General features: G+C 47.6%; 1 protein-coding gene across 3 annotated transcripts in view; it reads left to right on the forward strand.

Moving 5' to 3' along the window:
- The window catches only part of phf2 (PHD finger protein 2), a 28,905-nt gene that overhangs the window by 1,185 nt on the left and 3,813 nt on the right, over positions 1 to 23,907 (forward strand). The window contains exons 2-17 of one of the 3 annotated variants that reach the window (XM_056606074.1): positions 7,188 to 7,261; positions 7,589 to 7,703; positions 8,176 to 8,336; positions 8,812 to 8,953; positions 9,645 to 9,831; positions 10,440 to 10,602; positions 11,265 to 11,352; positions 12,260 to 12,366; positions 14,204 to 14,295; positions 15,001 to 15,438; positions 15,781 to 15,897; positions 18,416 to 18,525; positions 19,192 to 19,370; positions 19,686 to 19,753; positions 21,762 to 21,928; positions 23,106 to 23,659. In XM_056606074.1, the coding sequence (XP_056462049.1) occupies positions 7,188 to 7,261; positions 7,589 to 7,703; positions 8,176 to 8,336; positions 8,812 to 8,953; positions 9,645 to 9,831; positions 10,440 to 10,602; positions 11,265 to 11,352; positions 12,260 to 12,366; positions 14,204 to 14,295; positions 15,001 to 15,438; positions 15,781 to 15,897; positions 18,416 to 18,525; positions 19,192 to 19,370; positions 19,686 to 19,753; positions 21,762 to 21,928; positions 23,106 to 23,659 (2,762 nt within the window). Of the gene's footprint in view, positions 1 to 7,187; positions 7,274 to 7,588; positions 7,704 to 8,175; positions 8,337 to 8,811; positions 8,954 to 9,644; positions 9,832 to 10,439; positions 10,603 to 11,264; positions 11,353 to 12,259; positions 12,367 to 14,203; positions 14,296 to 15,000; positions 15,439 to 15,780; positions 15,898 to 18,415; positions 18,526 to 19,191; positions 19,371 to 19,685; positions 19,754 to 21,761; positions 21,929 to 23,105; positions 23,660 to 23,907 lie in introns of all 3 variants that reach the window. The other 2 variants (XM_056606073.1, XM_056606075.1) reach the window with 2 other exon arrangements.

A 23,907-nucleotide genomic window follows, 5' to 3' on the forward strand; every position in this document is an offset into this window, starting at 1 on the left:
CTTTGCGCCGTCGTGCTCCGGCCATGGAGAGAGAGATAGAGAGAGTCGTTATTATTCGGTATTAAATCACGACCCCCGTCTCCTCAGCTCAGTGGGGACCAGCTGGTCCGGTCTGCCAGGAGCCATGGCTGACAATCGGCTCGATCTGCAAGGGCTTTCAAATGCAATGTTATGGCCGATCGCTGACGAAGCACTGTTGTGTTTTAGTGAGACAATCCCACCAGATTATAATCTATTCTGGGTATACAGGATGGTTACTAATTTCAACTCCCCCCCCCACCCCCCGTCGCTCCTCGCCGTCCCGCCGCGTTCTCGGACCTCGATCGGAGCCGAGCGATCATGTTCTCGGTCACCGAGGTGGTGTCGGAGCCCTTGTTCAACACACCCGAGTTGTTTATTTTGCTGCCGTGTGCACGTTTAGCGGGGGGGGGGGGGGGGGAGGGGGAGACAAGGACGCATGGTTGATATTTTATTGAGTAAAACGCTAGATCTGGGATGTGGTGGGGCTTTCGAAGAAGCTCTCGGATGGCTGGGCAGCATTTACGCGCCCGAACATTAACCCCTCACTGCTGCTACGACGTCATGTTAACAGCAGCTTGTTACAGAGCCCGGCGCAGAGGCTGCTGTCAGCTGACGTCCTCCTCCCAGAACGGGCCGATTGATCACGTTTACCCACCTCATCTAATGTTATGTTGTGTTAAGTCATGTTCTGTTCTGTTTCTGCTCTCTCTGGTAGTGCTGCTGCTTGATAAAGAGGTGGATGTCGAGGCAGACATGAGGAGGGAATAAAGCAAGCCTCCTAGATGACATGGTTTATAACGGTGTAGCTATAACGACCACAAACTTTTGGGTCAATTTGAAAGTAGAAAGATAAGGATGCGGAAGTATCATATATTTAAAAGATTTGTGGTGTTAAAACAGAATGGTGTCCCTCCCGCAATTAAGCCATGATGTTTTGTTTTGTTTTGGCCGGCTGCCAGAGCGTTTGAAACCCTGATGATCTGTCAGCTCTGGTGTCATACACAACACAGCCGTGGTTGATATCAGTGGTGGACTGACAGGAGGACACACCACTGGACGTGGATGGGGGGACGACGACGACGATGTAGGGGTACACTAGGACACCTTCATCGTCATCTTAGGTCGGACCGGTCCTTTGCGTTTTTATTGCTCTTTACGGTTGTGTTTGCCAAAGGACTGGTGTGGAGAGACCGCAGTCCCCCCTATAGGTCAGCCATCCAGGTGATTTATGTTTAATGGCCGGTAATAACACAACACTAGACCAAATGTGGTGTTGTTGTTGAAAAAAAATCTGATTCGGCAGCCATCTTTGTGTGTGAGGGTGATGGACTTCACTTGTGTCAGATGTGAGCTATAGATGTTGTTTTAACATGAGCCAAGACAAAGGTTATTTCCTGTTTCGCTGGTGAAAGACGTTAGTTTCCTGAATCACAACTATAGTATAACTTCTTTATGTTTGCATGTCAAATGACTTAATTCTGATTAATAATAAGTATGACTAATACTATTCCAACCTTTGGCTCGTTATATCTTTAAATATGGCTGTAGCATTAATACACCAGCCACACCCTATGCCTATTTGTTTAGGTGTTCTACTTCGTATGGCAGGCCCTACCAAATGTTCAATAATGACTAAGGACAATGATTTTGGACAGTTCCGGAACGTAGCAGTATATACTGTCTATGTACGCCACGGTGTATATTCTACTTCTTATTGTGAAGGAAAACAGACTTTCTTCCTCGAAACCATCACTTCTGAACATCTTTTTGAAACCTTTACAGACTGAGTCAAACTCATTTCTGCTGCTGTGTTGAGAAGTGTTTTTGAGTGCAGTAGTGCGGTTGGAGGAGGAATCAGAGTTTATTCCTCCTTCACGATTTGATTTGCGATGTCTGCGAGGAAGGCCAAATTGTGTTATCCATATTATTTAATGTCACAATCACAAAGCGTCTGGGCTGTTCTGAGGGAGTATAATCTGACGGTGTAAATGAAAAAAGGTAAATTTCCTTAGTCTTTGAAGGCACATCTTTCAAAGTGCCTTCAAAGATGCTGGCTTTTAGAGCAGACGTCCTAATGGGAATTGTAGTTTATTCAAATCAGGGATATGCGACAGTTAGCTGCTAATGCTCATTTTTATTATAAACACCTGATCCAACAATATTATGTTTAGACCGAAATACGACATCCTGCTATTTAGTAATTTCCACCAACATATTATTTTAGTATTATTATTATTATATATATAGAAAACACAACAAACAGCCTAATCAATTTCTAATCGGCTGTTTACCCACCAACACCCAATCCTGGCAATAGAAAAGGAAAACTTTGAGAAACTTTGAAAACAGCTTAGGTAAACAACCCGATTGGACCAGCTAGGTATATGGCCCATGAGATTGATCCTGCTCTGGCCCCCTGAGACCCCTTACTCAGAATTATTCTGGTGGGCCTCAGGGTTCAATTCCAGGCCCACTGTTATTCTCAAGCTGCATGTTTTCTCCTTATTGTTCACTTTGTGTTCTTCTGGCTAGAAACGAATCGGACCGGCTTCCCGGGCTCTTGTCTGCGTTTCTGTAGCTAGGAGTTGCGAATAGCTCCCGGCTGGCGCTACACCTGGCAGGCAGAGTCGAAATCATTACAACTGAATTAGTTTTTTTAATAACGCAGAAACTTGTTTTTATGGGCAACGGATTTCGTCATAATTAGAAAGCCTTCCGGAACTAGTTTGTGTTACCATTCATACTAATTATTCATATTAGAATGTGTTTCTTGGTTGTCTTTGTGTCCATATTTTGAATACCGCTGGTGGATTTCAGTTGAGTTTATTATGTCAGGCACGCCTCTAGCATGTCAAGGGCTTGTGCTGCAGGGAATGTGAAACAAAGTTTACTGTTTGAAAAGTCTCAAATATCTCAAATATAATTACATTCAAACGACGACAAGTCAGGGATAAACCTTACATCTGCAGGTTACATCTCCTGCATGGCAATTAAAAAAAAAAAAACTGTTCACAGGCAAGAATGGGATATCTAAATGTATCTGTATTATTAACATAGAACCAGAGCATAAAATGTCAAATATTAAACTTAGAACAACTTCCAGTCTTCTGCAGTTCCTCGGTGACTCTGAATAATTGTATCATCTCAATACAGAGAGATGATGAGCAGGAGATAAGTTGTTTTTTCAACCATCCCATTAATCGGAGAAAAGGGTCCATAGCGGTCCACAGTATAGTGGGGACACTGGATGGAAGACTGTCCGTTGCTATAGCGATAGTGAAACCAGCAGTGTCTGGTTCCTGCAGATGTTGCAGGCCTTTGTCTAAGACCCTCGCTCTGTGGTGAAGTGGGATGTTCAGTTTGGTTACTCTATCATATCTTCTAAGGACCGTAGTACCACCTTGGTACCATATAAATTATTGAAAAAACAGAAATATAGCACTGAGCAGCAACATTCAAATCAGATAAATACATTGAGGGGGTAGATGTAAACAAACACGATGACCCCCCACTTATGGTAACGATAAGCAGACTAAATCTGCAGGTGCTGTGATTGTTAATCTATTACCAACAGAGTCATGCTTTCATGGAATCAAATGAGAACGAAATTGAACGTACTTCAGCACGTCTTGCCAAACTCTCTCCCGACCGAGCTCTACCACTATTGATCGAACAGCTCTATTCACAACTAATGGCATGACGTTACACTTTAATTAACTCTTTACGTCCACGCGGTTTAAAGACCATGTTCAGGGGCCAGCCCTTTGAACTCCTCGACCATGTTCCCGTTAACCACTGCCATGTCTTATAATCTATTTATTATGAAGCCTTGTCAGCAGTCGGCTCACTTGGTATCAGCAGCAAATGACATCTGTGCGTGTGTGTGAGTCTGTCTATTAGCACATGGGTGTACATAGAGCCGGTCTAGAGATGGCTGGTTTAAATAGCCAGTGTTTACTAGCCACCCCCGCCCCATGTCAAAACGTCAGGACATGAGGGTACATGATGTTTAGTGTGTTTAGAACTATGTACAGTTCACGATGCATTAAAACATGGCCATGCCTAGTTTAATCCTTGAATTGTGTGTGTGTGCACATGCGTCTGTACATTAGTACATACAGGAGCAGGTACGCATGTGTCCTCCGTCTCCGTCCAGCGGTGCCTGCAAGGTGCTGAACCCAGTGTGTGTTGTGGTAGAGCCACCTGCTGTCCTCTCTGACTCCAGCCCCGTCGGGCCCTGGGGCCGTAATGAGCTCGGTTGCAGCATCACTTGACTGGCTGAGCATTCCTTCCTCCAGGGCCTCTGCTATGCTCCAATGCCCCTATATCTATACTCCTATATCTATGCTCCTATGCCCCTATATCTATGCTCCTATGATCCTATATCTATACTCCTATATCTATGCTCCTATGCCCCTATATCTATGCTCCTATGATCCTATGCTCCTATGCCCCTATATCTATGCTCCTATGATCCTATATCTATGCTCCTATATCTATGCTCCTATGCCCCTATATCTATGCTCCTATATCTGCTCCTATGCCCCTATATCTATGCTCCTATGATCCTATATCTATGCTCCTATGCCCCTATATCTATGCTCCTATGACCCAATCCTATGTTCCTATGATCCTATATCTATGCTCCTATATCTATGCTCCTATGCCCCTATATCTATACTCCTATGCCTCTATATCTATGCTCCTATATCTGCTCCTATGCCCCTATATCTATGCTCCTATGCTCATGTATCCTCAGGCACCCATGAGGATTCCCACGGCAACTCCCTGGTTGCCGTGACGTTTTATTGTTCAGTGCATTGGGTTCGAACTTTTCGAAAAGCATTATGATTATGATGACGGTTCATGTTATTATACATAAGACAGACAGAAGGCACTAAAACAGCATGAGGTCTATAATGTGAACTCTGACTCTGTACTCAAGGTTAAAGGGCATAGGCTGGACATTGAGAGGTGAGGAAGTATTATGGGATGTCGATTTTGTTTGTGTTCTTAATGCTGGAGCCCGATGACAAGGCTACATGTGACCTCCTGTCAGGGCCTATAAATGGAAGAGGAAGACAACAAAGTATTATTGCCATCGGGGAGAGGGAGACTGGTGTAATGCTCTTAGAAGACTACTAATCCCAGTGTGTGGGGCTTAATACACTCAGAAGTAAGAGTCCGGAAAAATAACGATGTATAACTTATTATAAGTGTGTAACCAGAGTCAAATGTAGTTCATATCCCAAATCATTTAGATTAGATTAGATGGGTATAATAACCCATCAACCCGGCTATCATAAGTATATCATTTAGAAAATTAGATACCAAAACAATTATACCTATACCTTAAAATAAGTTATATTTTAAATGCTCAGCACATGCATCATTTATTCTCAACTACAGTAGTGCAGTGCCAATTGATTTATCACGTCCCTAAGGAATGCAAATGACAACGATCAAAATGTGTTTTTGCGGAATCGTAATCGCTTGCAAATGGATGGTGGTGCGACACCGCGCTGAACCCATTCGCATCTCCCACAGAAGTCAACCATGTATAGTATTTCTACGGACCGCCTCCTCCTCCAGTGAGCTCATATCCCTGCCCCCTCCCACACACACACGCGCACGCATACGCGCAAGCACGCAGGCACACATGCACACGCACAACACACAGAGAGAAAAAAAGCACAACATTGGAAACTCCCGCCCATGTTTTCAGAAGCAGGGCCCCCACATGGCAGGAATCTGCTACTACAGCAGTTTTTAATACAGCGAGCCTAATGTCTAGTCTCGTGCTTTTAAAAAAAAACAAGGATCTGTTTGTCAGTTCAAATTTGTGTTTTTAGAATGTTGTCATATCCTCTTCCTCTAACGGTTGTGACCCTCCATTGCTCTCATATAAAATGCATTTTATTAATCCCAGATGGGACGTTTGGGAAAGAGCAAGGCATTATCAGTGGCAGGCGAATTGGTTATTTGATTGCATCTCGGGCCAGCCGTACTAAGAAATGTAGTTTGCAAACTGTCTTACAAGACAAATGTATAAAATATTCTGTATTATATTTAACATTAAGTCATTGAGCAGCCACTTGTATCCACAGCTTTGTATTATTAAGTGACTAAACAGTGATTGAAGATGTCAGATGACAACACTAACCACTACACTATCCTGAAAATATTTTAGAAAATAATGATGTTATATAATCCTGCCCAGATCAGCAATGTCTATCTCTCCTCCTCTCGCAGAGTAGTTTCGAGGGAGAAGATTTTCTGACAGTTTACTCTGGAAAGACCTGCCATCGCGAGTAACGCCGCCATTGTTGCTAACCAACTGCCAGCGTTAGCCGTTAGCTGTCAAAGTAGCGAACAGCTTCCTCACTGCTTATCGATCGGACTTAGTGAGGGGAACCCACTCTACAGTTAGGCTTTTTTTAAGTCTTTCTGCCCTTTTATTTAACATATTTTATCATGTCAGTTTCGACCCCATGCTATAATCTCCTGGTAAACCACAGCGACCCCCCCGCTGGACGACCAAGACACCCGTAGTACGCACTGCTACGACTGAACGGTGTTGACTGAATAAAACTCATCACTTATTTAAAGCTATTGATTTCCCCGGGCTGGTTTAAAGCGCCAGTGTTTAGCGGCCGCCCGTGTCTGCATATAGCACTAGTGTTTACTAGCCTCTGTCGCCCCGTATCCGAACGTGAGGACATTAGGGGGTATATGATGTGCAAGGAGGTCGAGGGTTCGGTTTATTGATGCAGTAAAACATAGCCATGACTAGTTGAATGCTAGGGCCAATGCTGGAAGTAGGAGCTCCATAATACAAGGTTAGCTCTAAATCAATCCATATAAAAGTCTGATCATGAATGGGTTTAAAAGCTTTTTGTTAAAAAAAACACTTTTGGCCAGAGTCTGCCTGTTCCTTCTGAGTGGACCTTTGAGCAAACAACTCAATTTCTCAAGCACAGGGTTTTTGATTGAATGTGGATTCGTTTTTCTGTCCCTGAAATTCGATTGTAAAATAAACTAGTCTGGTTTTCTGAGATTGGGTTCCTGTAGGTTCAAACATGTGTCACCTCTGACCGATTCTGAGGAGGACAGGGAAGGCTGCGTCGGCACAGTGATGATTAAATACTGTCTCTGTTTACTTCCAGCTGTGTGGGTGTGGATGAGGATGATGCCCCTGATATCGACATCTACCACTGTCCCAACTGCGAGAAAACGGACGGTAAATCCACCCGTAAGTGTCTGCCAGGCAGAACGGAAGGCATGCTGTGACTGGGTTGGTGGAGATGACTGTGTGTCTCCTTGGAAGTGTGTTTTTGACGTTGAGGAGTGGGTTGTTTTACTGTGTTTCGACAGGGGATAGAGGAGGTAATATGTGTTTGTTTCGATTGATTGATTGATTGATTGATTGTAATTAATTGCAAATATTCAAGAAAAACATGTGTCATCAATTGGCAGAAACAAAAACAAGGATATTTTTTTCCTTTTTTCTTAACCCATTTGAAAAGGGTTATGTTTGTGTTGATTTACGTCTTGTTTTTTTTTCCAGTCAAAAAGAAGAAGAACTGGAACAAACAGGACACGGGACAGAGCACCGACATCAAGGCGGTTCAGAATGGCAGCCAAGTGTTCATCAAGGAGCTCCGTAGCAGGACGTTCCCGAGGTGAGTTTTTAGCGTCCTAACCGGGTGAAGAAACGTCCACAAGAGGGCAGTCTTTGACCACTTTAAAATCAGTTCCCTATCAGTTGGGATACACTGGGAGAGGATGTCTGTTTACAACATATATTTGGTTTTATGTCGCCGGATTGTAATCCAACAAATACTTTCACATGATTCCTATTTATCTTTTCTTTCATCAATTCAAAGATTTACATTTAGAGTTGTCTAACTTGGAAATTCTCAACTCTCTTTCCTTCACATTTATATCGCAGTTTGTGTAATATAAAGTCCCACATTGGGTCAGTCTTGGGCAGCTTAAAAAGCATTCCAGTGTCAGTTAGGTTAGACAGGCCCACATTATAAATTTAAATTTAGTTTTACGACATCCACTGTAATATAACAAACCACCCAAGCCACGTCCACCCACGTGTGTTGAGTTGAGTCTCCTGACCGCGGTGGTGTGCGTGTCTCCCAGTGCGGAGGACGTGGTGGTGAAGCTGACCGGGCCCCAGCTCAGCATGGACTACCTGGAGGAGAACGGCTTCAACGAGCCCATCCTGGTGCTGAAGAAGGAGGGCCTGGGCATGTCGCTGCCCGCCCCCACCTTCTACATCAGCGACGTGGAGAACAACGTTGGTGCGTGCCGGCTTCGCTTTGTTTCGACGTCATTGTCTCCAGTCTGGGTTTAACAAAGTATATTGTCACAGTTGGATTGCTGAATTTTTGTAAGCTGCGTGATGTTTTGGCAGTCGGTCGACATGCTTTCAAACTGTTTTGAGTTGTGTAATTACTGCCAAATTACTGCAAATAATAGAACCGATAATAGCTCATCATTTCCACTAGAGGGCGCTGGTACTCCATATTTGAGCGAAGGCTCCCACCGTATTCAAAGAATAATAGACATTAAGACTAATTCTTTTTTCATTCTTTCTCTGATTTAAATCCTTGTTTTCGTTCGTTTTATGTCCATCATTAACCTTTACAGTTAATAATTCCCTATTATTATTTTAAATCGTTTTCTTTTTTGTAAAGCTCTATTTGAATTCTATCATCATTATCCTCATTGTTATTATGTGCTGATGGTTCTGTGTTCCTCTTTGCTGCCGTCCAGGCCCTGATGTGGGCGTCGACGTGGTGGACGTGCCCAAGCAGACGGACAGCAAGATGAAGCTGAAGGAGTTTGTGGACTATTACTACAGCACCAACCGCAAGAAGGTCCTGAACGTCATCAACCTGGAATTCTCCGACACCAGGTGACGAAAGAGAAAGTGAAAGTGAAACCGGGCCCCGGACCGGTTTGTTGTCGCCGCTCCGATTAGTATCGTGTTTCGTTGTTGTTCTCAGCGATTAATGTACACCTCACTGAGACACTCATTTAAAGTACAGCACAGGGATGGATAATGGTATCTATTTAATATACATAAATAGATTCCGTTATCAAATTCAGATTAAGTTGAGTAGGAATATAAAAGCCTACAAGATCGGGTATTTGATACAATAGATTTAATATAAAAAGAAATGTATAAAAATGTATTCAAATAAATAAAACAATTCAAGCTCTGTTACACTTTGAGTTATTGCAGCATTTAAAATAACAAGAATTTCTATAATACTTTACATGACTTTAACGCGTTCATTTCATTTGTGTGCTTGTGTGTGCGTTTGTGTACCTCTGTGTGTGTGTGTGTGTGTGTGTGTGTGTGTGTGTGTGTGTGTGTGTGTGTGTGTGTGTGTGTGTGTGTGTGTGTGTGTGTGTGTGTGTGTGTGTGTGTGTGTGTGTGTGTGTGTGTGTGTGTCTGTTCCTGTGTGTGTGTCTGTGTGTGCCTGTGTGTGCTTGTGACTGTGCCTGTGTCTGCCCCTGTCTGTTCTGTGTGTGTGCGTGTGTGTGTCTATGCGTGTGCCTTTGCGTGTGTGTGTCCATGCGTGTGCCTGTGCGTGTGTCAGGATGGACGGCATGGTGGAGAGCCCTGCGATCGTGCGCCGTCTGTCCTGGGTGCAGAACTACTGGCCGGACGACGCGCTGCTGGGGAAGCCCAAGGTCACCAAGTACTGCCTGATCTGCGTGAAGGACAGCTACACAGACTTCCACATTGAGTGCGGCGGCGCCTCAGTGTGGTACCACGTGCTCAAGGTACGCACCCTGTGTGTCTGTGTGTGTTTGTGTGTGTGTGTGTGTGCACGTATAGATGCACACAGGGTAACTTGTGTATAATTTGTGTGTATGACTGAGATGTGTGTACGTGTGTCTATAATTATGCAGATACACAGATTACAACATATTTTACACACACATACGAAGAATGCAGATACGCACACACACCGACTGACCCCCCCCCCCCCCCCCCCCACACACACACACACACAAACGCCACAAATGCACACACACACACACACACCACACACACACACACACACACACCACATACACACACACACACCCCCCCACACACACACACAGATAAAAATATACAAACACAAATACAAAGGCACCCACAGATAAATATGTATGACCCCACACACACAGACACACACACACACACACACACACACACACACACACACACACACACACACACACACACACACACACACACACACACACACACACACACACACACACACACTCAGATCTACATATGCACACAGACACCCTCACACAGAGATACACACACACGCATACGGTTAGACATGATATAACCGTGTAGTAAAGGTATGAATCTTCGTCTCTGTGGGCCTCAGGGGGAGAAGATCTTCTTCCTCATCAAGCCCACCTCGGCCAACCTGTCGTTGTACGACCGCTGGAGGTCCTCGTCCAATCACAGCGAGATGTTCTTCGCTGACCAGGTGGACAAGTGTTACAAGTGCACGCTGAAGCAGGGCCAGACCCTCCTCATCCCTTCAGGTAAGACCCCAACACACACACACACGCACACACACACACACAAATACACACACACACACACACACACACACACACACACACACACACACACACACACACACACACACACACACACACACACACACACACACACTTGCACACACACACACTTGCACACACACACACACACACACACACACACACACACACACACACACACACACACACACACCCACTGTTATGGGCAGGCCAAGAGGGAGAGACGTCGGAGAACCCGACGCAGTCTATTCATAATATTGTAATGACCACGGAAGAGGCAGTGAATGAAGTATTGATTAGACAGCGATTTATTAGAAACCTAATAAACAGTTGGAACGTGCGAGACCGGTAACCATAGCAACGCAGTAAACAAACCTCGCGAAGCCCAATCCAGGTCTTACTGAAGATATTCAATGGTCAAAATACGATTAATAAATCTTTGTATATATTTTCGAATATTAATATTAATAAACAAACAAACTTCGAATATGATTTTTGGGCAAAAGTCAAAGCCCTAATAGGGATGCGACTCCCTTCTATGTGTGACTTGTATTCAAGGTTGGTCGTATTGATCACTATATTTAATCGTACACGCATATTTACCCTGGTTTGTGTTTGTGTTTGTGTTTGTGTTTCTCCTTCAGGTTGGATCAACGCAATCCTGACCCCAGTGGACTGTCTGGCCTTCTCCGGCCACTTTGTGCACAACCTCAGTGTGGAGATGCAGATGAGGTGAGCACCCAAAGCTAACGCTAACATCCGGGCCTCGTCCAAGCACACACATCCTCATCGCCGATGCTTGAAGGGCGGCATGTGGCTCAGGAGGTACAGCGGGGTTGACTGGTAACCGTAAGGTTGCTAGTTCGATCCCCGGCTCCTCCTAGCTGTTTGCATCGAGGTGTCCCTGAACGAGACGCCTCACCCTGACTGCCTCCGGCGAGCTGGCTGTCGCCTTGCGTGGTTGACACCGGCGTCGGTGTGTGAATGTGTGTTTTGCCCTCTAACGTATATACACCGCAACCCATAGCCACTGGTCCATCAGCACCCCCTGGTAAGAGCTCGTTACTGATTGTGTTAATCAATCTCCCTTATTGAAGATCCTCTTTCCAGTACATCTCACAACCAGACCTCTTTGTGTTGCTTTTAGCGTTGTCTTGTGCCAACACACTTTGTCGAGATACACTTCATCTGTTCAATTTAGAACACACTTGGTCAAGATACACTACATCTGTTAAATATAGAACAAACTTTGTCGAGATCCACTATATTTGTTGAATATAGAAGGCACTTAAAGTATATTGGATGTTACTATCATGCATTACTATTAATAATTAGCATTAATTATTAGCTATACTAATAAAAAGCAAGGTTCAGATAGCCACTGAATGATAAAACGTGAAATAAAGGTAAATGCATAGTAGAAGCGTCCATTTGAAAGCACTTTGAGTGGCCGCTGGTTTGAAAGAGCGCTGTATAAATGCAGTCCGTTTACCATTGAGGAGGCCGGGCCTGAATCAAAGCATTTCACGGGCGTTGAGGTAGCTCCTCGCGGCTCCCCAATGCACTTCTCAAAGGTGCAACAAGGCTGGAGCCTGGAGGAGTGAGCGGAGTGAGAGCTGTCGGTCTCTCTCCCCTGCAGGGCGTACGAGGTGGAGCGTCGGCTGAAGGTGAAGACCCTCACGCCCTTCCCCAACTTCGAGACGGCGTGCTGGTACGTGGGGCGCCACTACCTGGAGAGGTTCAAAGGTGAGCGCTCACTTCCTGCCCAATGGATGGATCGTTGTGTTTACTTCCTGCCGAATTGATGTCTCGATGGATTGATGGATTGGTGATGATTTGATCTGAGGGGATGTATGGCTTGATTACAGGTTTATTGATTGATTCAAGATGTGTCGATTGATTGGAGATGAATTGATCTAAAGGGGTGTATTGATTGTTTGGAGGTCTATTGATCTGGAGAAATGTATGGATTGATTGGTGATGTAATGATTGATTAATAACTGTAGATCAATTAGAGATGTATTGATCTGATAGTGATGTACAGATTTATTGGAGATGATTGATTGATTGATTGAATGATTGATTGATTGATTGATTGATTGATTGAACATTTATTTCGAACATGTAAAAGAAAAACAGAAATGTCATAAAAAAAATAATGATGTTTAACAAAATAGAAAGCATAATTAGATACCTGAATGACAAATATTAGATAATTGTATTTGTAACGTGTTCGAAAATGGACTAATTATTAATTAATTGGAGATGTTACTATGGAGATTGGCCTGGTACGACTTCATTAACCGATTGGAGACGTATCAACGGGGCAGAGATGTCCCCTCGGAGGGAGCGCGAGCCCTGCAGTCCTTCTGTGTGGCTGTAGCCATAACCCCGCTTGTTGATATGAAATCCATATCCTGCAGAGCTGCGCAGCGTTAGCTTGTGTCCTCATGTGGCCCGCCTTGAAGTGAAGTCACAGAGTCACAAACACAAAGGATCCAGGCCAGACCCTCCCTACTCTAGCCAGCCGCTCCAGGAGTGACTCTCTGGTCCGGGGTCTGCCCGCCAGATGAGAGGCCGGCCGCTCTAGTATTCCTCCAGTCATCAGGGAGGTGGATCTCAACGTTCACACATGATTAGCATCAAGAGGATTGGCTCGGCTAGAATCACTTGCTCAATTTGGAAGCCATGTCTCAACCCCTGGCTCACAGTCGGCCTTCTGCAAGCAATGCATATATTTCCAACCCTGGTGTGTGTGTGTGTGTGTGTGTCACTGTATACGTGCGCTGTGTGCGTGCGTGTGCATTACGTGCGCACGGGAGATTTATATTGTGTGTGTGTGTGTGTGTACAGGCCACGTCAGGCCACGTCGTTAGCATTTCATCGTTCCGCACGTTTCTCCCGGGGGCGGAAGTGGGGGGAGTTTCCCCGAGCGTTGCCTAGCGTTGGTCGTTCCTTAGCATGAGGAGCAGGGGGCCGTCTCTGTGCCGGGGTTATTAATGGCTTCCTGTCGTAGTGGCGGCCGCGGAGGCGTGTCCACGTGGCTGTAATCAGCCACATCGCACGGAGCCGGCCCGGCCCGGCCCGCAGCAGATGGGACGACGCCGTTACACACAAATGTTTCCCATCAGTCGCAGCAACCAATTAAGACGGGTTCCACATTAAAACGGGATCACGGTGACATCACCCCCCCCCCCCCCCCCCCACACACACACACACACACACACACACACACACACACACACACACACACACACACACACACACACACACACACACACACACACACACACACACACACACACACACACACACACACACACTCCACTGGAACTCTGCAGCCGGGGAGAGAAGACTTCAGTGAAAACTAACGGTTACTTTAAAGACAAGCCTCCTTTGGCGGTTTCGATTCATTCTTCAATTAGTCCGTTCGTCGATTCGATTGATTGATCCGATGGCTAATGAAGGTCGTTAAGGTGGCCTGACGTCAGGGTAAACGAGACTGAGCGCCCGTTAAGGTACCACGAGCCCTCTGATCTCGGCGTTACGGAGCTGTTAACGCGTGCCTCTGACCCCCCTCCAGGTTTACATAAAGCCAACAAGCAGCCGGCGCCCTACCTGGTGCACGGCGCCAAGATCCTCAACGGCGCCTTCAGAGCCTGGACCAAGAAACAGGTGCGTGGGTCCATCGGTCAGCGTACGACTGTATGACTGTATGACTGTACGACTGTATTACTGTATGACTGTACGACTGTATTACTGTATGACTGTACGACTGTATGACTGTATGACTGTACGACTGTACGACTGTACGACTGTAAGACTGTATGACTGTACGACTGTACGACTGTACGACTATTACTGTACGACTGTACGACTGTATTACTGTACGACTGTATTACTGTACGACTGTATTACTGTACGACTGTACGACTATTACTGTACGACTGTACGACTGTATTACTGTACGACTGTATGACTGTACGACTGTATGACTGTATGACTGTACGACTGTATGACTGTATTACTGTACGACTGTATGACTGTACGACTGTAATACTGTAATACTGTATGACTGTATGACTGTAGGCAGGCTCTTTATCTTTTTTACTTGCATTCTTATTGAGTTGTCAAAAAATATTATACAGAACAGCTCAACACCATTATTGAATAATAATACAAAACGATATAAAAAAAAAACAGTAATGGAAATAATAGTTGTCTGTTACTATCTCAATGTTAAATCTAAAATATTCCGATTGGGCATCCATTTATACTTCATCACGGCTCTTATAAATGTTCAGTTTTCCCCCGAGCTTTTCATAAAGGGATCCCCCCACCCTTAAGTCCCGCTAACACCCTGTGGTTCTCCGTCGTCAGGCCCTGCTGGAACACGAAGACGAGCTCCCGGAGAACATGAAGCCCACCCAGCTCATCAAGGACCTGGCCCGGGAGATCCGTGTGGCGGAGAACGCCACCAAGGCGGTGAAGAGCGAGCCCAGCAGCGCCAAGGTGCCCGTGGAGGAGCCCCCCTCCACGCACTCGGACGGGGAGGAGGAGTCCGACAGCCCCGCCCACACGCCCTCGCCCGGCCGCGACAAGACCCCCCGGAAGAAGGCCACCAAGCCCTCCAAGCCGCCCAAGATGCCCAAGGCGCCCAAGCCCCCCAAGGTGCCCAAGGTGAAGGAAGGCGGGAAGAAGAAGGGCAAGAAGGCCAAGGAGCTGACGCCGCCGCCCCCCAAACCCTCCAGCTTCGCGGCGTTGGAGTCCCACGCCAAGGACATCCTCAGCAAGATGGACCAGCCCAAGAAGGGCAAGGTGAGCTCCCATCTCCTCCTGCAGCAGATGTTCAGACGTTCCCCGGTTCTCTGGAGCACGATGACCTCATGTCAGCCAGGGGAGACGGGAGACCGTGTCAGTGCATGCAGACTTATGCATGCATGATGATCAAATGAAAAGACTACAACGACCAGCGTTGAACGTTTTGCGTCCGCCATTTTCACTCCATGGGCGATTCCCTCGGCTCTGATTGGCTCAGAGCGGTGTGAGTCCCCTCCCACTTGGGGATTTGGAGTTGAATTGGGGATGCAAAGTAGTAAACGCGGCTTTGGGTCGATGTTAACTCCGTTTGTTCTTACATATACTATTCAAATTTTCCAGGCGGTTAAGAATGTCCTGAGTATGTCAGAGAAAGAAATATCAAAGCAGAACAATGTGGAGAAGTTTGAGATCAGAGAGCAGAATAGGAACAAGACTGAAGCGAAGTGGAAGTACAAGGTAAGATCATTTCAACAGAGGTGGTGTTCATCACGGTGTGAAAGCGCAGATGCATCCCATACAGACGCTCCAGCTCGCTAAGGGCCCCAGCATCTACCTCGATAGCGTTAGGTTCTGAAGCGTCTGGTGTATCTGCTACATACATTCACTCTAGTGCATGGGAAGACTTCAAAGCGTCTCCAGTCATACTCGTCCTCATCATGTTTTTTGAGAACAAACATCCATCCTTTCCAACGTTTCATCCTCTTGCAAAGCCCGTGGATTGAACACATCCAGAAACCATCTTCCTAAAAGAATGGAATAATAATCCTTCCAAATTTTGAACAAACTCAAGATGGTAACTTAATCAAGTTTTCCTAAATGTTCCAAGATAAGATTAACGAGAAAGTCATTTCCCTTAAAAACAGATCTGCACACTTTCTTGTCAAACACATCGATGCCGCTGCTAGACACACATCTTTGACTCATTGGCCCAAGGTTCTGGGTTCGATCCCTGATTCCACAGCGTATCTCGCACATCCTTAACCCCTACCTGCCCCTTATAGCCATGTATCTCAATTCAGAAATCACTTACATTTTAATCAAATAAACTGCTGAACAGTGAACTCCATTCCCAAGTCTCACATCCCCAATCTCTAGGATCACATCTCCAGTCTCTACTCTCACATCTCTAGTCTCACATCCCAGTACCTAGTATCAGATCCCTGGTCCCTAGGCCCACATCCGGTCCCTAGTCTCGCCCCTAGTGTCACATGCCGGCCCCTAGTCTCCTAACCCGGTCCCTAGTCTCACATCCTCAGTCCCTAGTCTCACATCCCCAATCCCTAGTCTCACATCCCCAGTCCCTAGTCTCACATCCCGGCCCATAGTCTCCTACCCCGGTCCCTAGTCTCACATCCTCAGTCCCTAGTCTCACATCCCCGGTCACTAGTCTCACATCCCAATTCCCTAGTCTCACATCCACGTTCCCTAGTCTCACATCCCGGTCCCTAGTCTCACATCCACAGTCCCTGGTCTCACATCCCGGCCCCTAGCCGCACATCCTGGTCCCGAGTCTCACCTCCTTTAGAACATCCCCGGTCACTAGTCTCACAACCTTTAGCAAATCCCGGTCCCTAGTCTCACACCCTTTAGCAAATCCCGGTCCATCGTCTCACATCCTTTAGCAAATCCCGGTCTCTAGTCTCACATCCTTTAGCAAATCCCTGTCCCTAGTCTCACATCCCCAATCCCTAGTCTCACATCCCCAGTCCCTAGTCTCACATCCGGCCCATAGTCTCCTACCCCGGTCCCTAGTCTCACATCCTCAGTCCCTAGTCTCACATCCCCGGTCACTAGTCTCACATCCCAATTCCCTAGTCTCACATCCACGTTCCCTAGTCTCACATCCCGGTCCCTAGTCTCACATCCACAGTCCCTGGTCTCACATCCCGGCCCCTAGCCGCACATCCTGGTCCCGAGTCTCACCTCCTTTAGAACATCCCCGGTCACTAGTCTCACAACCTTTAGCAAATCCCGGTCCCTAGTCTCACACCCTTTAGCAAATCCCGGCCCATCGTCTCACATCCTTTAGCAAATCCCGGTCTCTAGTCTCACATCCTTTAGCAAATCCCTGTCCCTAGTCTCACATCCTTTAGCACATCCCCGGTCACTCGTCTCACATCCCGGGTCCCCAGCCTCACCCCTTTAGCCTGCAGCTCATCAAGGCTGCTCCGCTGGCCCAATGGAGTGACGCCATGTCATGTGCGATCCAAAGTATTCACACATGGCCTCCTCGCGTTCCCCCCCGCTCCAACTTTCTATAGCAGGGGGAAAAAAAACACAAAAAAAACAAGATGTTTGTTGTGTCATTATTCCTCTACATGGATCTGTTTTCCCTTTCCCTTTTTTGGGGGGGGAGGGGTGGGGTAAAAGTGTAATTCTCTTAAACGGAAGACATTAAGGGGTTTTAGTTTCATGGAAAATTCAATGCCAAACTACTTTGGAATGTTTGTAGTCAATTCAAGGATCCCGGTGCTGGCGGCTGCGTCCCATCAGCCCAAGCATTTGCAGATGGAGCCCTGCAAGATGGCCGCCAAGGCCGGCCCCGACCGCATCTTCACTTCTGATTAAAACTGATGTTGCTAAAAAAGTTTACAGCTCTTTCTTGGACCTTAAGTTCTCGGCGCAAAAAAACGCAAATCCGATCCAGACCATTGTCTGGATATTCCTTTTTAATTTGTCGGTTTGAAAAGTGACTCAGTGGCTCGGGGCGGTTCCGACGCATGGGGGGTTAATTGGAATTAGAGGCGCGGACCACATCGTTTGACGGCAATGTGTGTATTTAAAAAGTCATTTTGGCATCTTCCGGCATTCTTTCATTTTTTCGGGTTTGTTGTAGTTTCATACGGAATGCAAGACTTCAAACATTTGATGGGGGTGATCCATTTCCACAACATTTGATGTTGATTGTTCCAGCTGTCGTGCTTCACTTTGCTTTTCTTCTCCTTCTCATTAACACATTTCCCTGCATTTACAGAATAGTAAACCAGACTCCCTACTGAAGATGGAGGAGGAGAGCAAAATGGACCGGTCGTCGATGAACAAAGACCGGTTCAGCTTCACCATGTCCCACAAGAAGCTCCTCGGGTAGGTTACAAACCGGGCCGTGGCCCCCCCAGCAAACAGTAGGCAGCAGCCTCATCTCAGATCGGAGCGAGTTCAGCCCTCTAATGTATATACACCGCAACCCATGTTCACTGGTCCATCAGCACCCCCTGGTCAGAGCTCATTACTGGTTGGGTTAATCAATGTCCCTTATTGAAGATCCTCTTTCCAGAACATCTCACAACCGGACCTGTTTGTGTTGCTTTTAGCGTTGTCTTGTGCCAACACACTTTGTCGAGATGCACTTCATCTGTTCAGTTTAGAACACCCTTGGTCAAGATACACTACATCTGTTAAATATAGAACAAACTTTGTCGAGATACACTATATCTGTTGAATATAGAAGGCACTTATAGTATATTGGATGTTACTATCATGCATTACCATTAATAATTAGCATTAATTATTAGCTATACTAATAAAAAGCAAGGTTCAGATAGCCACTGAATGACAAAACGTGAACTAAAGGTTAATGCTTAGTAGAAGCGTCCATTTGAATACAACCTAACGATGGTTCGGTCCATTTGAATACAACCTAACGATGGTTCGGTCCATTTGAATACAACCTAACGATGGTTCGGTCCACTTGAATACAACCTAACGATGGTTCGGTCCACTTGAATACAACCTAACGATGGTTCGGTCCAGGTCCAAGGCCCTGAAGCCGGCCGGCAGCCCAGGCGTGTTCGGCTCGCTGCAGAACCTGAAGGAGGACAAGGCCAAGCCGGTGCGGGACGAGTACGAGTACGTCTCAGATGAGGGCGAGCTGAAGATCGACGAGTTCCCCATCAGGAGGAAGAAGAATGCCACCAAGAGGGACCTCTCCTGTGAGTAGCACGCCATGCCAACCAAGTACTGTACACTTTTAGGATTGGAACAGGTTGACCTCACCCTTAACAACATGTTTAACATGTTTCCAACAGGAAGTCCCCTAACAGGTCGCCCTAACCCCTACCTGCCCATTAATAACATGTTTCTTCACCAAGTTGCTTCGTTGGATAAAAGCATCAGCGAATGCAAAGTTTTGTCGGCTATCAGAGTGTCGATAACCGTAATGTCTCAAAGTCGGACTCTCCGAGTGTAGACTGGTTCTAAACCCTTCCTCCTCATGGTGGACCTGCTCGTTGTGTTTTCTCCTCCAGTTTTATCCAACATACGAGAGCCGATCACGCCGGCCAAGAAACCAAAGCTCCTGCCCGCCGTCACCAAGGTGCGTGTGTCTTCTCCCCTCCTCTCCTCTCCTCCTCCTCTCCTCTCCTCCTCCTCTCCTCTCCTCCTCCCCTCCTCCCCATCTCTCCTCCTCTCCTCCCCTCCTCTCCTCCTCTCCTCTCCTCCTCCCCTCCTCTCCTCTCCTCCTCCCCTCCTCTCCTCCTCTCCTCCCCCCCCCTCCTCCTCTCCTCCTCTCCTCCTCTCCTCCCCTCCTCTCCTCCTCTCCTCCCCTCCTCTCCTCCTCTCCTCCTCTCCTCTCCTCCTCTCCTCCTCCTCCTCCTCCCCCTCCTCTCCTCCTCCCCTCCTCTCCTCCTCCCCTCCTCTCCTCCTCTCCTCCCCTCCTCTCCTCCTCTCCTCCTCTCCTCCCCTCCTCTCCTCCTCTCCTCCTCTCCTCTCCTCCTCTCCTCCTCTCCTCCTCCTCCTCCTCCCCTCCCCTCCTCTCCTCCTCCCCTCCTCTCCTCCTCTCCTCCTCTCCTCCTCCCCTCCTCTCCTCCTCCCCTCCTCTCCTCCTCTCCTCCCCTCCTCTCCTCCTCTCCTCCTCTCCTCCCCTCCTCTCCTCCTCTCCTCCTCTCCTCCTCTCCTCCTCCTCCTCCTCCCCTCCCCTCCTCTCCTCCTCCCCTCCTCTCCTCCTCTCCTCCTCTCCTCCTCCCCTCCTCTCCTCCTCCTCCTCCCCTCCTCTCCCCCTCCTCTCCTCTCCTCCTCTCCTCCTCTCCTCCCCTCCTCTCCTCCTCTCCTCTCTCCTCTCCTCCTCTCCTCCTCCTCCTCCTCCCCCTCCTCTCCTCCTCTCCTCTCCTCCTCCTCTCCTCCTCCTCTCCTCCTCCCCTCCTCTCCTCCCCTCCTCTCCTCCTCCTCTCCTCTCCTCCTCCCCTCCGCCCAGCGCCCCTGGTGAAGCTCAGGGTGCCTTCAGCCAGGCCGTGGTTCCGTACTTCGTGTTCACGCGGGCTGATTGATGGGAGGGAGGAGAGGTCGAGCCGACAGCACTCCGTCCTGTAATGCTTCTCATCTGAAGGCGTTTAAAAAACCATCTCCACTTAAACACGGGGCGGCTCGGACGCCAGGCTCTGATTCAGTTCTCACAGGGCCGCTGTTTAGACCCGCACAGACACAATGGGCTTCAGAGGGAAGAGGCTTCAGCTGACGGATTAGAGGGCTCTGTGTGTGTGTGTGTGTGTGTGTGTGTGTGTGTGTGTGTGTGTGTGTGTGTGTGTGTGTGTGTGTGTGTGTGTGTGTGTCAATGTGTGTCAATGTGTGTGTGTGTGTGTGTGTGTGTGTGTGTTTTTGTGCGTCAATGTGTGTGTGTGTGTGTGTGTGTGTGCGTTTGTGTGTGTGTGTGTGTGTGTTTGCGTGTGTGTGTGTGTGTCTATGTGTGTGTGTGCGGTTTTGCAAATGAGAGATTTACTAACTTGGACGTTTTAAAAAGACAAAAGCTTCGTCTCTTGATTACAGCGATTACATTCACACTGGGATAACATTTCCCACTGATCTCATCTATGGCCATATTTTTTTATGGATTTGTCAATGAAACATTTTAACACTATACTGCTAATGCCTTTATCAAAGAATGTTGAGCATTGTACACAACATTTGACTCCAACGACATCCACAACTGACAAACTACAACCGTAACCTAACCACTATACTGTGTGTCTATGAAAATTAGAAAATATCAGTCCATTTCATTTCTATATCCCTAAACACAGTTACAGTCTGAAAAGGCTCACAGGTCATATATTTATGAGCCCCCCATAACCCTAGCCCCCCAAAGGGCAAGAATAAACTCCCTTTATTATTAAGGAAGAAACCTAGAAATTGAACGCAGAGTGGGGGACTCCTTACAGGGAGGGGGAGGAGGGCCATGGACGCCATAATTGACATACAAAGTGTTACAAGCAAACATTTATTTTTAAATTGATAACGCGTATGTTCCACGGTGATTGGCTGCTATTATGTCCCATCTCGACTTTGTTAAACGTGACCATCGCGTTTAATGTCTTTGTAAAACCCCACAGAACGCCGACTCCTCTGACGAAGAGTCATTACACATCGACACCGAGGTCAAACCCGAGGTCAAAGGTCGCAACTCAAAGGTCAAGAAGAAGGGCGGGAACGCCGCCGGCATCCTCGACCTGTTGCAGGCCAGCAAGCAAGTGGGCGGCATCGACTACAACACCAACAGGTACAGTGAAGCCGCCGAGACCACGGCCCCAAACGGGCCCCTCAAGGGCCCCACAAGGGCCCCACAAGGGCCTCAGTGTCCTGTCCTTAATGACCCTGCACCCAAAACAAACCCGACGCACCGCTGGCGTTCTGCTCGCTCCACCGGTCGCTGCTGGCGTTCGCACCCGGAGCACGGGTTCGGTTCGGTAGTTGAGAGTGAGGGATGGCTCCCCGTAATGGTACGAGCCATTGACTTACAAATGGCCTGGGTCAACGACTGATATAATTGGATGAAAAAGTAACTCCGCACCAAGAGGCCTACTTACGGGCTCCCCCGAGCGACAGAGTCAACAAGAGATCCAAGTGGCAATTTAAACAAATTCTGTCAGCAGTTTATGTGAGGAGCCGGAGCGCGTTTGATCCACCATCAATTTGTCAAACGTAGCAAAGCCAGAGGCTCTTCCTGTGCTGCGGGGGCTGGCTGTTTGGTCCCGCGCTTGATGGTCTGCTTCCCCCATATTGAAAGCTACAAATGAACAATGAAAGAACCCGGGGTGGGGGGGGGGGGGGAAGGAAAACAAAGCTAGCAGGCCAAGACAGAAAAAACATGCTAGTTTTCTCAAATCGCTTTTCTTTTTTTTTTTTGCTCTCTGAGAGAGAGAGAGAGAGCATGAGTCAGGGAACTGGGTCGAAAGAAAGAAAGGTTTTCTTCTTCTTCTTCCGAAGGTTTGTTTGAATTATTTTCTAACGGACACTTTTTCCCATGGCCTCGTCTCTCCGCCCGTCGGCCGCTTGGACGGGTCGCCCGTCATCTCAACGGTTTCCACTGTCTTCAACTTAACTTAACTTAACCTAACTTAAACTAACTTAACTTAACTTAACTTAACTTAACTTAACTTAACTTAACTTAACTTAACCTAACCTAACCTAACTTAACTTAACTTAACTTAACTTAACTTAACTTAACTTAACTTAACTTAACTTAACTTAACTTAACTTAACTTAACTTAACTTAACTTAACTTAACCTGAGGTACCCCCGACCGACCCCGGAGGAGACGCGTCCCTGCGTTCTCCCGCTCCCCTCTCTGAACCGCCCCCCCCACCAACCGGTCCTGCTGACCGCTGTGTAATGCTCCATGTATTGTGTGTATTTCTGTATTGATGGACTTACAGTCAGCGTCCTGCATCCCCCAGCACACAGGAGGCCATCCAGGGCATGCTGTCCATGGCCAACCTGTCCTCCTCGGACAGCCTGCCGCAGCCCTGGTCCAACAGCCAGTCCAAGACCAACAGTCAGTCCAAGGGGAACAGCCAGGCCAAGGGGAACAGCCAGGCCAAGGGGAACAGCCAGGCCAAGGGGAACAGCCAGTCCAAGACCAACAGCCAGTCCAAGACCAACAGCCAATCGAAAGGGAACAGCCAGGCCAAGGGGAACAGCCTTGCCAAGACGAACAGCCAGGCCAAGGCGAACAGCCAGGGCAAGGGGAACAGCCAGGCCAAGGGGAACAGCCAGCCCAAAACCAACAGCCAGCCCAAGGCGAACAGCCAGCCCAAGGCCAACTCGCACGGCGCCCAGGCCGACAAGAAGGGCGGCCGGGCGGGCACCGGCGCTGGCGGCGGCGGCGGGAATAGCAAGCGGCCGGCCAAGAGAGTCCCCAAGAAGCCCCGCAAGAGCAGCAGCATCGACAGCATGGACTTCGACGATGACCAGGACCACATGGACGCCTGCTTCAAGGACTCGGACTACGGTGAGCCCCCGGCGACGCTCGCCGGATCCCTTTAAGGGCCTGAGGGTTTGTTTAAAGGCTCCTTCGTTTAGCACACGGCGATGTCGACGGCGTCATCACAAGCCATTGGTAGAATAGGTAGACACATTCGTGGCATCACGAGTGGCAAGATTTGAAACGGCTTGTAATGACACCAAAGAGAAGTAGGGAGCCCTTTAAAATGTTGTTTTTGTGTGCGTATCCTGATGTGCATGTTGTTATTCGGATAT

Source organism: Gadus chalcogrammus, chromosome 13 (assembly GCF_026213295.1).
Source record: "Gadus chalcogrammus isolate NIFS_2021 chromosome 13, NIFS_Gcha_1.0, whole genome shotgun sequence".
Taxonomy (NCBI): domain Eukaryota; kingdom Metazoa; phylum Chordata; class Actinopteri; order Gadiformes; family Gadidae; genus Gadus; species Gadus chalcogrammus.